The sequence below is a fragment of the Leuresthes tenuis genome, unplaced genomic scaffold (assembly GCF_036924035.1).
Source record: "Leuresthes tenuis unplaced genomic scaffold, fLeuTen1.0.hap1 SCAF_13, whole genome shotgun sequence".
NCBI classification, from domain to species: domain Eukaryota; kingdom Metazoa; phylum Chordata; class Actinopteri; order Atheriniformes; family Atherinopsidae; genus Leuresthes; species Leuresthes tenuis.
Window position 1 is genome coordinate 14,706,781 of NW_027325367.1, and position 17,585 is coordinate 14,724,365.

The window sequence follows — 17,585 nt, forward strand, 5'->3', positions numbered from 1 at the left end:
GTTAGATAAACGTGACTCAACATCATAACCATAAGAGACGCCCACCCCCCTCCCCCCAAACGGAACAGGGAAATGTTTTGACCGTAATTAGGATGAAGCCCTTTTATTTTCATGTTCGTTCATGTGAACGGCACCAACATGAAGCCAGCTGAAGGGGAAGAGAATGCCTGTTAGGGAAAATCCCTCATAGGATTCACTGTCACGTGTGTTTATTTAGCTTAGTTTAAAAAGGATACGGGGTTGCGTTTAACAAGATGATTTTGTATCTCTTTTTTTTGTCACAGTGTCACAATAGCCAAAGAAATAAATCGAATTCCGAAGCATTCTTTTTATTTCGTAATGCTTTCAAACACCCCGTTCTGAAAACAGCCACAAGTCACAAAAAACATAGAAATCTGTGCGTAAGAGCATGGACATATTGCCACGTTTGATGATTTAATAGAAAGCGGGGGAGATTTAAAAAAAAAAAAAAAGGTTAATCAAGAACAATTATGATTTGCATTTAACTCCAGAAAGGCTTTTCCCGAAAATAGCTTTTCCTGATACATTATTGTACAACTAAACAGTAAATTACAAACTAAGCTTTGCAGCAGGCAAACAGTACAGTAACGGTGAGACAAACAGGGGTACTTTCATCTAGGTCATGAATACAAAATCAAACCAACTCAGGGATCAGTTTCCTTAATCAAGCAAAAATGTGAAAAATCAATGAAAATAATTGTGAGGCTATTTACAAATAAGGAGGGAATGGGAGGGAAGTGGACTGTTCAAACAGTTCATTCTTTTATCCAAAGAGCTAGTTTCTATCTTAAAGAGGGGCCTCTTGGGATATTTCCTGCTGAAGTGCTTTAATCAAGTAGCACAGAGCCTCAAGAGGGCATAGGTCTCCTATCATCCTCACAGTAGACACGGGGATATTCAGTCACATCCATTCAAAGAGCACAAGAAATCCTGTCATTTTACAGAGGAGACAACCGGAATCCCTGAGGAATCAAAGCCACACCGATCACTCACATGAACAACACACAGACACACTGTTCTTGTGATCAAGTTTCCCCGAAATCCCACAGAGCTCCACCTGATCCAACGTGCTCCTCTGGGCTTTTCGAGGATGTCAGTAATATCACAATGGCAAGTTTTGACCGAACCATCACATCTGTTCTCTCATCAGTTCCCCTCCCCCTCCTAAGTTTTAGTTCATTTCAAGTCAGAATAGAGAGCATCATTGCCGCAGTCTGCTGTCACAGGTCGGCTGCTTACTGCAGGCTTTTCCATGGTTGCTTGCTCCATCCATGAACCCATAATGGTCAGAGGAAGGAAAGGTGAAAACTCTCAGCTCTCAGTTTGTTGCAGTGTTCATAGATGATGAACAGACATCTCAATCAGCTTCTTTTTTTTTTTTTTCTTTTTCTTTTCAACCGACGCTGCAAATGTTGTGCTGCGTAACACTAAGCTGTCCAACCTTCCCAAAGTTCACGTTATGGATTCCAACGGAAGTGCACGAGCTCCGCTAAGACTGGCTGTAGGAGTTGCTTTGGTTCCCGTTGGAGCTCTGATCGCTCTCACTGAGGACAGAAAAGAATAACACAGATCTTTGAGACATGTCTCAGTGTGCACTCTATTCCAGACTACAAGTCAATCTGGAACAGTTTAGCAAAAAACACTTGGAAATAAAAGCAGCACAAAACTGACTCTTGTATGCAAAGTTTCATGTAATATGTCCTTTAAGTGAAACATCACATACGGTAAAACCCACCTCAGAGCGTTTTTGCTTTGTCGCGACACCGAATCCAAGTTCATATGTTGCAGACTTCATTCATTGCACAAAAATAAGATTTCTCCACAACACTAACGGTCTACAAACCCTCAAATTAAATATGCATGCACTGTATGCATTGGAAAACCAAGCCATACCTGTTGGGAGGTGGTTTGGGTTTTGGCATCTTGTTAAGGACAGCAGCAATCTCCTTTCGGTCATCAAAATTTTTCCATTGGTCATAGAGCTTCAGAATGACACGTATAATCTCCAGAATCTTAAAAATAAAACACACACAGAAACTTAAGTTCACTAAGGGCCCCTTAAAGATCAAACCAACGTGAAAAATGAGGGCGACGACAGCCTCCGTAACCATAGAAGCACGTGCTTCGTGTTATTCGGTAATGTTAATCCTCAGTAGTGAAAAGCGTCGCTTGTTTTGGAGAAACGAAGATGCTTTCTGTAGTGACTGCCACTCCCTTTTCCTACACTCATTTAGGGTGCCCTCATTCATTTGGTTGGTTGCTGCCCAACCAGAGCGCACGCCATCATTAACGGCTGCAACAACGAGTCAACCTGTTGAATTGGTTGGAATAAATAAAATAAAATAAAAAGTCAACTAAGCACACACACACAAAATATACAAGAGAGATTTTCAGAGATGCTCCCAACAGCTGAGCGGCGGCTTGGTGTGTGAGGTACCTTATTGGGAAGTTTCTAAACACAGAATAATGACAGAAAAGGCGAGATTCTGCGTAGGTTCACTTCTCGTAGACAGTGTTCACACATAAGTGGCTGTCATATCTCTGAGTCCGTCTATAGAAACTGACACTATTCATTTATACAACTTCACAGCCTGCACACTTTTAACCCTGACTGTGGCTATACCGTCAACAATTGATAACAAAGGCAAACAATTACATTTACATTTACTAAAAGCACATGCTGTCTGCATCCATCACACAGTTTTGTAACATCTGCATTGATTTTGATTATAAGCTCTACTTCATGCTTCATGTTGCTCGAACCCATAACAATGAAAAGCAGTTTAGTTTGTGAATAAAGATATAACTGACACTCCACTTTGCTTTCTTTGATGTAGCACAAAATGTTGTTTCGGGTTGTTGACACGGGATGAGGAATAACAAGATGCTGTAGTGTCTCAAAGTAAACCGAACTGGACTTTATTCGAAAGCTTTGAAAAGAGATATCAGGCTTACTTTGTCCATGTCCACAGAGAGCTCTGCAAACCACTGTCTTGCATCTTTCTGCTGCACCACACAGGCAACATGGAGACAGGCTGCAGGAGGAAGAGAGGAACTGATCAAGTCACGTCTAATAAAGCAAAAATTGGTCAGTGCGCGTATCAACAGCCGCAATTAGAAAAGGAAGGGGACAAGCTCACCGAGGGCAATCATGAAGGGAGGGTAGAGCAGGCACAGGTCTGTCCTGTATGTGTCATTCACTATTCGCCTGGTAAAGACAGACGACAGGGGGAGTGAGAACACCCGAAAACAACTTCATCAAATGCATTTTCCACAAACAGCGAACGGGTTTCATACCAGGCCAGCGGCAGCAGCATGTCCTCCTGTCCCATATCCTGCACATACTGCAACAGTGGTCTGTAGGGGTGGTACACAATTAGGCAGCAGTCCTGAAACAGAGAAAACATCAGTGATAAGTCATGCGGACAAACATTCAATCACACCACGCCTATTTCTGTCCAGAAAACAAAAAAAATACACGATTTTTTTTGTTTTTTTTCCTCACCATTAACTCCAAAAGGTAGAACTCACATTCTAATATCTGTAAAGACACAAAACAGGTCTAAATTCAGTGTGAAACAAAAACCCAACACATGACCTGCAAAGCTGTGGGGAAATCTGACAGTTTGAGTTTGGACCATGCATTTCATCAGCCGTGTGCATCTTGGTTCATCACGTTCAAGTAATAACATTCAACAGACTTTCTTTAATGTTGTGGAATGTAAAATCTGTAGTGAGTTACTTTCCGTTTCCACCTTCAGTCGCTGAGTTGAGCTCGACTTGGTGCGATTTTGGCCTCACTAACACGTTCATATTCTTTCGAAAGTCCACTTTTGGTGAGACTGATGCAGGAATTCTTCATTTTTTCTAGTGTCCTGTAATTGTGCTGTAAGTGTTAAGTCTTAAATACATTTTTTTTAAAAAACACTAAACTACAAAAGGAATCACATTAACCAAGTTATTTTTCCTCTTTTATTGGGAATTGACCTCACGGACACCAGGACTATTTTCGTCACCCCCCCATCTGTGCCCTCATCCCTCTGTTTTACTATGTCTGCAATGTGGACGAGAAGAATTGTGTTTATGAGTCACAGCACTTTGCTAACTGATTCTCTGCTGTGTGAACCACTCCCTCTTTCTGTCGCTCCACGGTGGCCCTCTGTAATTAATAGTTTAAACGGCAGCCTGTCAGAGCAGACCCGGCGACGTTCTCGCACCTCTGTAGTGATGAGTAAATAATGGATAGATGGGTAAATAAAATGCATGGAGCTTTGCGTAGGTTACAACGCTATCTCCCACATCAACTACGTTTTTATCACCAGAATGCGAACATTAGCTGAGGAATCTCGCATACTGATAGACAGTAATGTGTCAACACTGTGAGACAGTGTAAGGGGTTCTCGGTAAGCTGTAATTCAGCACAACAGTTCATAAATAACTTTGCAGAGGAAGCAGTGTGATGCATTGCATGGCTCATCCTTTGGAATGTGGTTTTCGAGAAGTTTAAACTGGTGAGTTGTATCAGTGATTGTGTCTTTGCATTATATGCTTAATTCTGAAATAACAAAGTGCAAAGCCACCTCTTTCTAGACTACATTTGTCCCATCGAGCTCTCCTCACGTTCAAATGGCACACAGATAAGAGTCCTGGCTACCTCTCAACAAAAACACAACTTATAACTTCACAAACGTTTCTTTTACTGTCGATAATTCTAACGTGCATTTTACATTGCTCTCGGTGAAAAAATGCAAACTGTAACCAGAGTGTTTCACTTACATGATTCATTCTGTAAGGGAACTCCTTTGGAAAGGCGTAGGAAAATCTGGTTTTCACTGTTTGAGTAAAAACAGAGGGTGAACATGTAGTCTCTGAAGCAGGAGAAGATTAACATGAGAAAGTTGGACTACTACTTAATTCTTTGGAACATGAATGTGATCACTTACACACAGATGTTGCAGCAGAGATCAGCCTGGTATTGGACACAACTCCAAATTCCTGAAGGAACAGCAATCATTAAGCTTTGGTCAAACACATTACAACTGAAGATGAAAAAGATAACACATAGAAATCTGAGACACAACAGATTAAGATTAAGATTCATGCCGTGAAACTTCCATACCTCAACTTTTGAAGCCAAGAAAACACAAGTCGGAGCCATGAGTACTGGGTCTATACTTTTCAGAGAATACCTGCAGAACAGAGGATGTTATTACTGACAAACATTTCTGCTGGACAAGAAAGATTACACCGAGATTAACTCCAGACGAAGAGGTTACAACAATTCTGTTAGGTGAATGAAACATAATGTGCATTAAGGGAATAAAGAGAGAAGTGAATGTTTTCAAAGTCTAGATTTGTTATACTGAAAACGATTTACTTCTATCCTACTTTGTGCTTTCATACATGAAAGACTACAAATGTCGGTGCAATCTGCTCCCGACTCCTTGCAGAGATTACCAACCATCCTAATGAGAAGTTTGGAAGATCGGTGAAGGGTGCCAGGCTGCGGTCACAACAGAAAATCCTGACAGGAAGCTAAATTTGTCAATAAATCCCTGTGATATTCACAACATAATTTTTGTATCTTGTTTCGTGTCTTCTACATTCTACTCGGGCACCACTTTGGGAGTGTTACCAGTGGTAGGAACACACCTCAAGCACAGGGTTTAAAGTAAAGCAGGGTATGCGACATGTTTTTTAGTTACAAAAACAAAAAAATCGTGTAGATATGATGGTCAGTCAGTCCTTCAGAGAAATCTCAGATAAGAGTGTCAACTAAATGTAGTGGGGCTTTAATGGATAAAAGCAAAGTAAAAATGTTAAATACCTAAAAGTGCAAAATCATGGTGTTTCTGTTTGCGATTCACAGCATCTTGTTTTTCCCCCCATACAAAATAGCTTACCCAGACCTGACAAATGCTAAGAAAACAGCTATAAGTCTTCAGACTTTTTAGACATATAAATTATGATCTCTTGGTGTGAACTGATACAGCTCCTTACCTGGCATAGAAGCGTTTAAAGTACACTGTCGCAGTAGCAATGACCTGCTGCCGCAGCTTCAGGTGCTCGCCCAAAGCCTGGATCACTGAAAGACATTCAGATTCTTAAATCCAAGTAAAATAATCTGACATCATACATTGTTGCACATAGATAAGTTGGTAACAACTGAAACAACAAAAAAAAACAGATGTGACAAAGATGGTAACTACAGTAAGCATTACCAATAGTCATATTTAATGTAAATCTGCGTTATGAAATTAATTTTAAAAATACCATTAGCGAAGAATATCTGCAGCTTCCAGTACTCCTCTTCTGTGAGGAACTTCAGGTCCTTCTGCCGCTCTTTCATGAGGTCCTGTTTATCCAGGACCCACTGCAGACTGTAATGAATAAATTGGATGGAATTATTTCAAGACAGATGCCTGGCTTGTCAAACGGCGAACAAGAAAGCTCACAGACAGCACAACAATAACACAAAGCACAGCCTAGTCGGCTATCAAGCTACTGTGAAATATTCAGAGAAGCTTGCAGTTTAAATCAGTTTTATTTTGTTTTTAAAAAAAACCTTGAATGGGTTTCCTTTATTTGTATTTACATATCTAGTTTATATCGTAGCAATGTGTAGAGGAAACTGAGCTTTGGACCGCTCGATGTAGCCGCATATAGCTAGGCCTCACAACAAAGACGACCAGTGAGAACATAAAGACATAATATGTCACAAATTTCATACAAACGTACTAGTGAGAACTCTGCCAGAAGTTCCCGGCCATGTCGTAGCAGTTGAGGTAGAGTATTACAATTTTAATTGATATTATAGGCCTTCAAAGAAGCGGATGCAACAGGAAAAATAGTTGTGCTAGCAAGAGCTGGAGTAACACCAAAAACCTTCCGGAGAACGTCGAATGATGGTTCCGGAAATTGTGGCCCGCTTACCATTTTTATGTGAGGAAATTGGTACATGATAAAAACATTTTACGGCACAAAGATGGGAATACCCCCCAAAAAAACTTGAAAATAGTATAACGAAGCATTATACGTGCAAGGCGGTCTTTATGAGACTGATTTGACTTGACCAATTCATAATGTCAATTGTTGCACGTCAAAACAATTTTCTCAGCTCACATTATCATTTTCGTTAAAGGCGACTCAATTAGCAATTTCATTAACTCATTTCGTGTCATTTGGAGATTTTTTTGTTTTCATTCACATTGCAAATGAACGGTAGGAAATAAGAGAGCGCTCAACTTGATGTATAAAAGAGAGTTCCTTAATTTGGCCTCTGATTGCAAATGGCTGCGGTAACAGAATACCACGTAATGCACATAAAACATGTAGTTTGCGTCAGTCCCATTATTAATTTTTGTCAAAAGTAATTATTTTTCTTACCAGTAGGCTAAATACTAAATAAATGCTAAATATTTCTGTTAAACTCAAGATGTCGTCTCTGTGTATTTATTTAGTATGAAAATACAACAGGCATATTTTCAATGTTTCAATTTGACGCAACAAGCGTTTATTTACAAGATTATATATTTCTAATTGAATTTGGATAAAGATCATTTCAGAAATAGCAATGTCTTTCTTATCCTGCTATTTAAATTGGAAAGTAGTCTGATCACATACCCATTAAAGGTAAGTCAAAAGAATAATTTATTCTAAGTGTATCATTCTGTCAACAGTCTATAGGCTGTATGAATTATTTGACGTGACTTTGATAGATGTTTGTGGGGACATTAGCCCATAGGTTGGGAGGGTTCAACATTCCTCTGTAGCGTTAAGGGAAGGGCTGAGAAGGGTATAAAGACCGCACCGCCACAGGGTGCGAGAAACAGCCCGTTGCCAGTCTTCAGTTGAACTTGCATCAGTTTCAGAGCCGTCAGCATGAGCCACAGCCCAGAGAGGATGTCCTCCTACCGCCGTCGTTTTGAGGGCACCGACGCAGCCACCTCTGTATACTACCTTCGGCAGTCTAGTCCGTCTCCCAGCCGAAGGGAGACTCGCCACCGGTCGGCCAGCGTCACCCGAAGTGGTGGGTGGAAGATGATGGGGCACAGGGCCATCACCACCAAGCCTAGCCTGACCAGGTGGGTCACTAGTGTAGCAGTAAGAGAATCCAGCTCCCACTTGTGTTCAAATCTGTTTTTGTGTTCAACTTAAAAATATCAAGTGCAATTAAGTCTATTTAGTAATAGCTGCTTCAATTAAAGCAAAATTCCTACTAATCACCAACTTAAAAAAAAAAAAACACATCTATTGATAAAAAAAAAACATCTCTTCTGCTCTTCCAGCAGTGTGAGTATGGGGACATTGTGCTTGGGTGTGTCTACGGGACATGGGGTGAATCTGGACCTGGATGTGGCTGCAGCAGAGAACCAGGCCTTCAAGTTGACTCGCACCAGTGAAAGGCAGGAGATGGTTGTCCTCAATGACCGCCTGGCGGTGTATATTGAAAAGGCAAGAATAAACGCATCCATAGTGTTATAATTTCACATACACAAAGCACATACACTGTTGTTTGTTTGTTTGCTACTTACACTTAGGAATATGCCATAATCTGTCTAAGTAAGTCTGTATGTCCTTTCTCGTCCTGTAGGTGCGAACACTGGAATCAAAAAACAAGTTGCTAGAGGCCGAGATTGAGGCCTTGAAAAGCTCCTATGACAGAACATCTGGCCTCAGACAACTGTATGGGTCTCAGCTGAAGGAGCTCAACAATGAAGCTGAGCAAATGAAAACGCAGAGGGTGAGAAAGAGGCTGCGTCCAATAAACCCGCTTTACCACGTTTGGATCACAGCATTTTTAAGCGACAGCATTAGAGGCCAGATGTGTTTTACTGTCAGTCTTTCCTTTTCTCCCATTTGTCTGCTGCATTAAACAACTGTTTGGCCATTTTTCCCTTACAGGATTTATCTTTGGCAGCCAAAGAGGCGATGATAGGCCAGCTGGACATGCTAAAGGCCAAATATCATGAAGCTCTGGAGGCCAGGAAGCAGACTGAGCTTGACATTGAGACTTTACGTCCGGTAAGACACAAAAGAAACTCTTCATACAACTCTCACTTAAGCTGTAAATTACAAAACATTTTGAATAGAAATTGAAACACCTAAATTTATGTCTGTGTGTCCCAGGATGTGGACAAAGCAACGTCGGCCAGAATTAAACTAGAGAGGCAGCTGGAAAACTTGGAAGTTGAACTGGCCTTCCTGCAGAGAGTTCACAAGGAGGTAACAGCATATATGTCTGCCTGTCCTGTGCACACTTTAGTACGAGTCAGTAGCCTGTGTCTGACATGCCATTCATTTTATCATTAATGGTGTAATGGGTTGATAATTATTCTTTTGAGCGGTTATTCCCAACCCCCCTTCTCGTTCATCTTTTATCTGTGATGCTGTTTGTGGTCCACTGAAAGGAAATCGAGGAGCTGATGCAACAGATCTATTCAGCTTCCTCCAAGGTGGACTTGACCTTTGGCCTCCCGGACCTCTCCTCTGCTCTCACACAGATTCAGTCTCAGTATGACAGCATTGCTGCTAAAAACCTACAGGTACAGCGTAACGATGAAGCTCGAGTATCTATTGACAGTTTGTTGCTCACGTCTATAGGTCTTTGAAGAAAAATCTAACCTGAAGAAATTCTGAGACGTACAGTGATGCATGCAGCGCCACACAAGAAAAAGAGCATGTAAAAGTGTAAATTGCACTGTAATATGACCACTTCTCACTCTGTTATTGTCTAGGAAATGGATGATTGGTACAAAACAAAGTTTCAGGACCTGAATGATGCCTCTGCCAGACACGCTCAAAGTGTGCGTAATATGAGAGAAGAAATCGCTGGATATAGGAAGGACGTGAGTATGACTTCTTCATCTTGTTTTACGGTTGCTTCTTCTACTTGTTAATGCACATGCTTTGTGCTCATGCATGTGCATGTTTAGATCCTTAACAAGGAACGTGACTTGGAGTCACAAAAGACAAGAAATGAGTATTTGGAGGCCCACATTCGTGATGCAGTGGAGAGATACAAGAAGGAGGAAGATAACTTAGAGGTAACTAACTGATGTGGCTTCACATTTACAACAAGTTACAAATCAGACTGTTTAATTGAATAAAGTACAAAGTTAATGCTTTAAATGTTGCTAATACTTGTTTATTTTGAATTTGATCCTGGCAACACTTCTCCTAAAAGACAAAAGAAGAAAACGGGACAACCTAAGACTTGAAAAGTTGGGCTATTTTTAATAAGAAAGGGGAAAGAAACATCTCTCAATTAGTTATATGACTGGGTGTAAAAAAAGAGCATCCCAGAGAAACTGAATCTGTCAAAAAATAAAGACAGAGAGGGTTTCACCACTCTGAGGTCAAAGAGTTTTACAATGAAAGAATGTTTATCTACGATTGCATGAGCATAAAAATCTGGTGGAAACTCTGTTCCAAATATTGGGAGATCCATACAGACAGCCACATTGGTGAACAACTCCAAGAACTGTCCTGAAGTGAATCAACATTTGAAATTTCTTTATCTAATTTCTTCTGTCCCGAGAGAAGAGGGACCATGAGGTTTGTTTTCAGAACATTATGGCATGGATTGTGATCTGTGAAGGTGCCATTAATGCTGAATTATATGTACAGGTTTTGGAGCAACATATGCTACCACATTGCTGTTGTAAAAGAGTCAAAACAGTCCGAGTGCTAAACAGACCTGCCTAAAAACATTTGGTTCATTATGAATTATTATGAAATAGATAGCAATGGAAGTAACAATGGGGTCCCAAGCAGTTTGGCAGCTGAATACCGTCTAATAAAGCAAGCAAAACATTTAATTTTTAAAACCACAGCAACTAGTCTCCTAATTTGTTAAAAGAAGATGGTGATATCACACAGTGGTAAACATGCTGCTTTCAACTTTTTTTAACATGTTGCAGCCATCGAATTCAAAACATCTTGTCTTTGTACCATTTTAAACTTGATTGTTAAACATAGATCAAATTATGTGCATATCATTCAAACATTTTTTGTGATTATATTAATTTTTGACAACTACGTGGGCATTTTCAGGTCACAGTATTACCCGAACATCCTTAAAAACTAACTACAGTCCTGATCTGTTACAACAGGAGCATACAGAGACAATTAAGGCGGACCTAAAGCTGAGCAAGGAGAAGACTGCGCTGCTGATGCGGGAATATCAGGATCTACTTAATGCCAAGATGGCTCTGGAAATTGAAATCACTACCTATAGGTGAACAGAGCTTAAACATACTCTAGGCTTTGTGATAAAAGTTCAGTCCCGGAGATGATCTCCAGGTCAATTTATACTGTGGTCCTTTTTCGCATATCCATCTTGCTTCATGTGTTTTTAAAGGTTCTGTGTATTGAATGCGTTTGTTTTAGCTTCTTTCTACTCTATCCGTTAGGAAACTGATCGAGGGGGAAGACAGCCGCCTGAGCACCATGGTTGGAAACCTGTCCCTGACTGGCAGACTCCCTCTCACCTCCAATGAGCTCGCTTGCTCACTCTTAACCTCGAACAGCTCAAGCCCTGTAGGTATTTTAAAGCTTGATGGAGGTCCCGGTGAAACAGGCAGAGACGTGGCTGAGAAGGCTCCAGCTGCTGGCCGAGTGAGGGTGTTTTCATCAAACACCCAGCAGCAAGCCTCTGAGACATCTGAGAGGAAAACAGTTCTCATCAGGTAGATGACGACTTTGATGTATGTTATAAGCAAACCGGTCAAACAGCACAGTAATCTCCGTCAATTGTATTCTTTTCCCAGAACAGTTAAGACAGATGATGACACTTATGTAAGCAACACACAGGAATGCACCATCACCATTTCTGGAGCCTCAGAGGAGACGGATCAAGACTAAAACGTCTCCTGCGCGATCCCCCCGATATTATGCTGCTCTCAGATGTTTCATGTCTTTTCACTAGCATCTTAGAGGCCTAATAGTGATCTTCAACAGCAAAGAGAAGAACTCTGACTTGTCCTCAGATGTCATGTGTCCCATTATTCTGCCCCACCTGCTTTTAACTGCCAGCTTCTCTGCTTCTTTAACCTCATGTGTGACAAGAAAATACTTCTGACCGTAACAAAATAAAACGGCAAGCAAGCAAAGTTGGTGTTTTCATGAAATCAAAAGTTCCTATCAATGTTGCTTCACTGTGATAAAAAAAGGAAATGCTTATCCTCCTATTAATCATTTATTTAAAATCAAAGCAGCCGTCTTTTCAACTGACATATAAACTATTGATATCATTGTATTGAAAAGCAAAGAAATGAATTACGGTGCCAGTAAAAAAAAAAAAAAAAAAGGTTACAATTTAAAAAAGAAATCTTGATTGAAACCCTTGTGAAAACCTCGTAAAAATAGTTGACAATTGATATTTGAAATCACATTGTTCATGTATACAGTACAGTAGCTCATTTATATTACACAGAAGGTTAATAACGAAGAGCTTTTTTTTTTTTTTAAATACAATCCCTTCCTGTAAATGTATCACACTGTAGTGTGTGCATAATAATCACAGTCATGGAAACGCACATAGCGGGATAAAGAGTGCAATTAAATATTATAAAGTCATTTGGCCCCTCCCTTGCAAACCAAAAAAAACGCAAACATGAGAAATTGCAGCTTGTGGATGTGCTTCTAGTGAAGAGGTTTGGGTTCATCCCCCACTCCTCCTGCGAGACGATACACCGCAAGGCTGACTTCATGCGCCAGAGCATCGGCACTCTCCTGAAACGCAACACAGGGCAGCCACAGCATGATTCACAACGCAGTACAACCCCACGGGTATCTTTAAACACTGACATAAGCATGAAAGTTAGGAGCAAATCTTCCCAAAAAGGAATATTTCTCACCTGCGTGTCTGCTTCTGAATAAACTCTCACCACGTCCTCGGTGCCGGAGGGCCTCACAAAGGAGCGAGCCTGTCTGTACTTCTTCACTAAACCGTCAATGGCATCCTGCAGCCCTGCTGGGCTCACTGCCCGTCTCTCTGCATCTGTCGTGTCTATCACCCTGCGGTCGGCAACCTCCAGGGGAAAAAAATTAAAATAAATCAGACGAAGCTCAAGTGCAGCTGTCTGTGGAAGCTGTCGCACAACAAACTTGTGTGGTACTGTGGGAAGTTTTATGATTCGGTAGAAAAATGCAAAAGTCTTAATGTTAGTTCATGAAAACGGTGATGCACATTAAGCGGTATACTAATTCTGCATCCAGGATGGATGAGGAATGGAACATAAAATAATAGTGTGGTCATATTTTCAATCAACATCTTCCATAGACTTCATAACCTTGACACTCAGATTGCATTTAGCAGCCATCCCTGACCTCCGAATGAATCGATTACAAACTGCCTGAAATATCATACTCTGCAGTGCATGACTGTATGTGTACCTTAACTTTGAGCTGCCTGTTTGGCAGGTCGGTGTAGATGGTGTCCCACTGCTGCACTGTCATCCCTTTGATGGCTAATATGGCTTCAATCAGCAGCATGTCAGATATGGCATCTCCTACAGTCTTTGAAGGAAACAAGGAGGGAAATAATAAATTTACAAATCGCTCCAGTGTTTGCACAACCTTTCCACACAGTCAGTTCAGTGTGGGTGTGTGCGTGTACCTGGTTGATGACGCTGATGGTGCTTTGCAGCAAGAGAGCTGCCTTCTTCCTCTCGCTGCTGATGCTGCCGTCTTCGGCAAGCTGGTGAATTTTCTCCTCAGCCGCCTTACTGAACAACACCTGGCCACAATGCAAAAGGTACCAAAAGTACAACGGGTTTGTATTACTGGTGCTGGACTGGTGATCATAAGCGTGAGCGTGTGTCTACTTACAGTCCCATGGCCGTTTGCCTCGAAGTACACACCAATATCAAACACCTGTGCCGCATGATGAAGATGCTTCACTCCAGTCTTGGTGCACTTTATTATTACCTAAGTGACACCCAAATTTGTGAGAAAAAAACAAAAGTAAAAGCAAAAAGGAGTGCACTTTGTGTGTTCTCTCACCTTCATAGTGTCCTCCACATAATGTGTTGAGCTTCCGTTTGCATAGGCGGTTTGAACCACTGCAATTTTCAAGTCAAGAGCAGCCTGTGTGTGCAGAAAGGAACGCCTTAGCGAGTGTGTGCCTGTTTGTTGTTAACCCGTTTGTATGTGAGAGTATACCTGATTGAGCAGCTCTTTCAGAAAAGTGCAGATGAGAGTAGCGATCTTGTCTCCGTCCAACAGGTGGAAAAGTCCCTGAGAGTCGGTGTAGTAGTACACGATTCGGTCAGCGTCCCCATCAAAGGAACAGCAACGATCTCCGGGATTTATCTCAATGCCTTCATACAGGGAACAGAGAGGAAACCGACAGAGGTGGTAAATTAAAAACAAAAAGTCAAAGTCAAAGTTCACCATATGCTTTTCGCATAGGACATACGACCTATTATTTTTTGAGAGAGAGCGCTATAGACTTCTCCTCCGTGTCTAGTCACAGCAACTGAATCTCTAGAGGCATCTTTAAGGGGAGAGGCTTGGAAAAAGTTATCTTTTTTGAAAATCCAACAACCTCTCAATTGCAAAATGAAGAATCTGTAGTTACATTCATAACTTGAAGATTTCTTTTTTTTAGGTGCTCTCAAGATTTTAAAGTCACAACTGTTGTAATTGTATTACGCCACCATGTTAGTCGAGTGGATTATAAAAGGTGATGGTAACCTTAAGAGATGCCATCAGTCTCAGGCAAATTTTAGCAAAAAGCTCAAATGTAAATATTGTGACAGAGCATTAGCGTTAATGATAACAAATGGCTCCATCTTCAATTGAAGCCACACCTGTTGGAGGTTTTTGCTGCACTTTGACAAAGTCGGCTCCACACTGGAAGTTCAGCTTCCCTTTGCTGCCGTCGTTGAAGATAGACATCTGCAGGTCATTCTTCAGGTAACTTTCCATTTCCCGCACCTTCAGGGCTCCGATACCATTAGCACCATCTACACAGAGGTGCTTCTGGTCGTCTGTACGGTTGGACGCCTTCCAGAGGGAAAAACAGGGTTGGATACGGGAAGGGAGTTAAACATTTATGATAGAGTGCTGTGGGAAAACACACACCCTTGGAGAGAAAGCACTAAACGTAGGAACAAGAACGCACGACACACCCTATTTTCTTACATTCTTAGTGAGCTGACTGAAAGCTTGGCTGAGTTTGCTGTAGTATCCTTCCACTGTTGCATCTCCATATTTACCCTGTGTGTTCTGACAGCAAACCATGTAGTGGAGCTGTGGGGTGGTCACCAAGCCAAAGTCTGATAGGAAACACAACATAGCATTGGAAGGTTGGTCCATGACAAGAAAAATGCAAAAACAGCAAAGACTGATCAGATCTTTAAATAAACTCCACCTTTGCTGTGACCACCAAGGGCGTTAATTCCATCCAACACTGCTTGTGAGAGTCTGGCACTACTGCTCCTACAGTCAGACGACAAATTCACAAAAATGTAAACGTGAGGAATCAATTCCTGCACAGCAAGAAGGTTCACACTCCACCTAAATCTGTACTTGCCTGTTTTAAGTTTTATATACCTGGTATCTTTTCCCACGAACACGTTTGCCTCCTGGCTCAAGTTTATGACCTCCTTCTCTGTTATGTTCTTCAGAGCTGTGAGCAAATCCTCCTGCTCAGCGTTGGCCAGCTGGGTGGCGTAGCCCTCCCATGTCAGGGTCACCATCTCTCCCATCGGGTCAACCAGCTTCACCCCATTGTCCTCCTGAAAATCAAGTGCAATAAAGAATACACGAGGATAGGGCTGAGGCGGAGTGTTGTGATTATGGTTTATTTGTAAAAGGATGTATTCAAGTCTGCAAAATGACCTAGAAGACAAAGGAGAATTGAGATACTGAATATGTCAAATTTACAATGAGTGCATTTAAAGAAGAAAACCTCAAAACACGGAGAGCCTGACCTCAGGGTTGTGCGATGCGGTCACCATGACTCCGATGGTAGCTTTGGTCTTCTTGGAACGTAGCGTGGCCAGCATGCCCATCCTGAACATGATGTGGTCCAGCTGTTTGGCATTGGTCCGAAAGCCAGATGTGCCATACTCCAAAACCAACCCTGCAGGCTTAGGGTGCTGACTTGACTGTTTGAGAACCTCTTCAAAGTTAGCAGTCACTGAAAAACATAGCGGTGGAGTAAGCATTTAGGTATTTGTAACTAAACATATCAAGCACTGCCCGAGGGCAAAGTATACAGCCAACTGCAGCAATAATGTATCGCTAACTAAAGAGATAAGCTCAATAAACCGAATCTCCGGAAAAGAAGAGATGCAACGAAGAAAACGGCATACACGCCCACTTCAACCGTGTGACTGATGCAACAAAACAACTAATAAATGACGTCCGTAAATTTGATGGATACGTTTAATTCTTGCATTCGATTGCTGGTATTTTCTTTCCTTTCTCCGGGACGCATGGATCTTATCGATTAATGACTCAATAAACCTGGATCCCTTTAACAGACAGTCCCTGTTTAAAGGCAACGGCTCCTCCCCCCGGCTAACATGTTTTTCCTCATCCATACATACATATATACATACAGGGAGTGACACCCTTCTCCCGCAGTCCGTCTTATAGTTGCATGTTTCGCTTTTGAACTTGTTTCTCTGAGCCTACTTCATGTGTGTTCAGTTAACACGCAGCAAGTTGACGATACTCAATTTTGAACGCTGTGGCGTTTTGCGGGAAGGCGTGACCGTGGCGGCACGGTGAAACCCGATATAAAAACTCTCTGACGTGGACCCTTCCACAAGTTAGCTGAAGTCACATTACCTGACAGCAACAGAACGCGAGCACGGCGCTTACAGCTAAAGGACAAAGCTGAATGTCTTTCTAATTCACTTACTGTTTTGTGTTTCCTGGAGCTTCAGTGCAGCTGAGGTAGCTTCCTGCTTTTCCTTGTGACAGCGTGGCTCTTGTCAGTGGATACGATTCACTGAGACCGGAGTTCTTCTTCGTTGAGTTTTTTACGGCAGCTTGTTTTATTAAAGCTGTGTTACTGCCATCTTCTGGCTCCAGCTAACCCCACCCAGATTCTTCTAAACAGACCAGAACAAAATGTGCCTCCGTCCTTGTTCCCTTTCACTACAGTTTTTTTGTTTTGTTCTTCGTCACAGCATTGATGTAACGTCCCGACTTTGTGTCAAATATCTCCTCAAATAGCAACTTCAATTTCAACTGTTGCTTCTTGCCAACAAAATTCGCAAAGAAAAAAAAACAAGATAAGATGTAGAAGATAAGACTTTGTGAATGCTTTCCTATTAAGTGGATAAACTGTTTATGTGCCTTATTCTTAGCCCATTACTTTAATATGATATATGATATGATATGATGCTGATTTCTCACAACTTTATATTTAGCCTCCAAGCAACCAGACTTTCTTGTAACCTTTCAAAGTAGCCTAGTCTTGAACAATAGTCTGTTTTCAGAGGACTGTGATTTTTATTTAATTTTTTTATGTCTGTTAAGTGACATAACACTGACCCATGAATCACTGCAGGCCGCTTTGACGAATAAAGGTGCTCATAATG

At 41.5% G+C, this 17,585-nt stretch overlaps 3 protein-coding genes across 4 annotated transcripts; 1 reads left to right on the plus strand and 2 right to left on the minus strand.

Annotated features, from left to right (window-relative positions):
- Positions 1 to 530: 530 nt before the first annotated feature.
- Positions 531 to 6,894, minus strand: ccnc (cyclin C). Of its 2 annotated transcripts, none has more exons than XM_072362448.1 (12): positions 6,760 to 6,894; positions 6,295 to 6,376; positions 6,022 to 6,106; positions 5,141 to 5,210; positions 4,965 to 5,016; positions 4,798 to 4,853; positions 3,527 to 3,562; positions 3,319 to 3,410; positions 3,162 to 3,229; positions 2,977 to 3,056; positions 1,915 to 2,033; positions 531 to 1,565 (listed from the first exon to the last, which is right to left on the minus strand). In XM_072362448.1, the coding sequence occupies exons 2-12, from the start codon at positions 6,368 to 6,370 to the stop codon at positions 1,511 to 1,513; spliced, it is 789 nt and encodes a 262-aa protein (XP_072218549.1). In that variant the 5' UTR covers positions 6,371 to 6,376; positions 6,760 to 6,894; the 3' UTR covers positions 531 to 1,510. The 2 variants fall into 2 exon arrangements, with proteins under 2 accessions (XP_072218549.1, XP_072218548.1); XM_072362447.1 differs by having other exon boundaries at positions 6,295 to 6,401.
- Positions 6,895 to 7,902: 1,008 nt separating this feature from the next.
- ngs (notochord granular surface) lies at positions 7,903 to 12,050 on the plus strand. The gene is made up of 11 exons (XM_072362593.1): positions 7,903 to 8,105; positions 8,310 to 8,475; positions 8,615 to 8,764; positions 8,926 to 9,045; positions 9,151 to 9,246; positions 9,432 to 9,566; positions 9,759 to 9,869; positions 9,957 to 10,067; positions 11,136 to 11,260; positions 11,436 to 11,711; positions 11,793 to 12,050. The coding sequence occupies exons 1-11, from the start codon at positions 7,903 to 7,905 to the stop codon at positions 11,884 to 11,886; spliced, it is 1,587 nt and encodes a 528-aa protein (XP_072218694.1). The 3' UTR covers positions 11,887 to 12,050.
- A 151-nt stretch (positions 12,051 to 12,201) lies between these two features.
- Positions 12,202 to 17,008, minus strand: pgm3 (phosphoglucomutase 3). The gene is made up of 13 exons (XM_072362455.1): positions 16,901 to 17,008; positions 15,963 to 16,171; positions 15,583 to 15,767; positions 15,401 to 15,468; positions 15,172 to 15,305; positions 14,838 to 15,033; positions 14,188 to 14,345; positions 14,029 to 14,112; positions 13,855 to 13,953; positions 13,643 to 13,762; positions 13,420 to 13,542; positions 12,882 to 13,055; positions 12,202 to 12,756 (listed from the first exon to the last, which is right to left on the minus strand). Coding segments are annotated over exons 1-13 (1,641 nt in total). The 5' UTR covers positions 16,902 to 17,008; the 3' UTR covers positions 12,202 to 12,666.
- Between the last annotated feature and the right edge of the window lie 577 nt (positions 17,009 to 17,585).

Excerpts from the sequence above, each read along its gene's own strand:
- ccnc (XM_072362447.1), bottom strand. The coding sequence starts at position 6,791 with ATGGCCGGGAACTTCTGGCAGAGTTCTCACTA. Across the intron at positions 3,563-4,797 it reads TCCCTTACAGAATGAATCAT|ATATTAGAATGTGAGTTCTA; the intron begins GTAAGTGAAACA and ends GTGTCTTTACAG. Across the intron at positions 3,230-3,318 it reads ATGCTGCTGCCGCTGGCCTG|GCGAATAGTGAATGACACAT; the intron begins GTATGAAACCCG and ends TGTCTTTACCAG.
- ngs (XM_072362593.1), top strand. The coding sequence starts at position 7,903 with ATGAGCCACAGCCCAGAGAGGATGTCCTCCTACCGCCGTCGTTTTGAG. Across the intron at positions 9,247-9,431 it reads TGCAGAGAGTTCACAAGGAG|GAAATCGAGGAGCTGATGCA; the intron begins GTAACAGCATAT and ends GTCCACTGAAAG. Across the intron at positions 10,068-11,135 it reads AGGAGGAAGATAACTTAGAG|GAGCATACAGAGACAATTAA; the intron begins GTAACTAACTGA and ends CTGTTACAACAG.
- pgm3 (XM_072362455.1), bottom strand. Across the intron at positions 15,306-15,400 it reads CCTTGGTGGTCACAGCAAAG|ACTTTGGCTTGGTGACCACC; the intron begins GTGGAGTTTATT and ends GTTTCCTATCAG. Across the intron at positions 13,763-13,854 it reads AGGCAAACGGCCATGGGACT|GTGTTGTTCAGTAAGGCGGC; the intron begins GTAAGTAGACAC and ends CATTGTGGCCAG.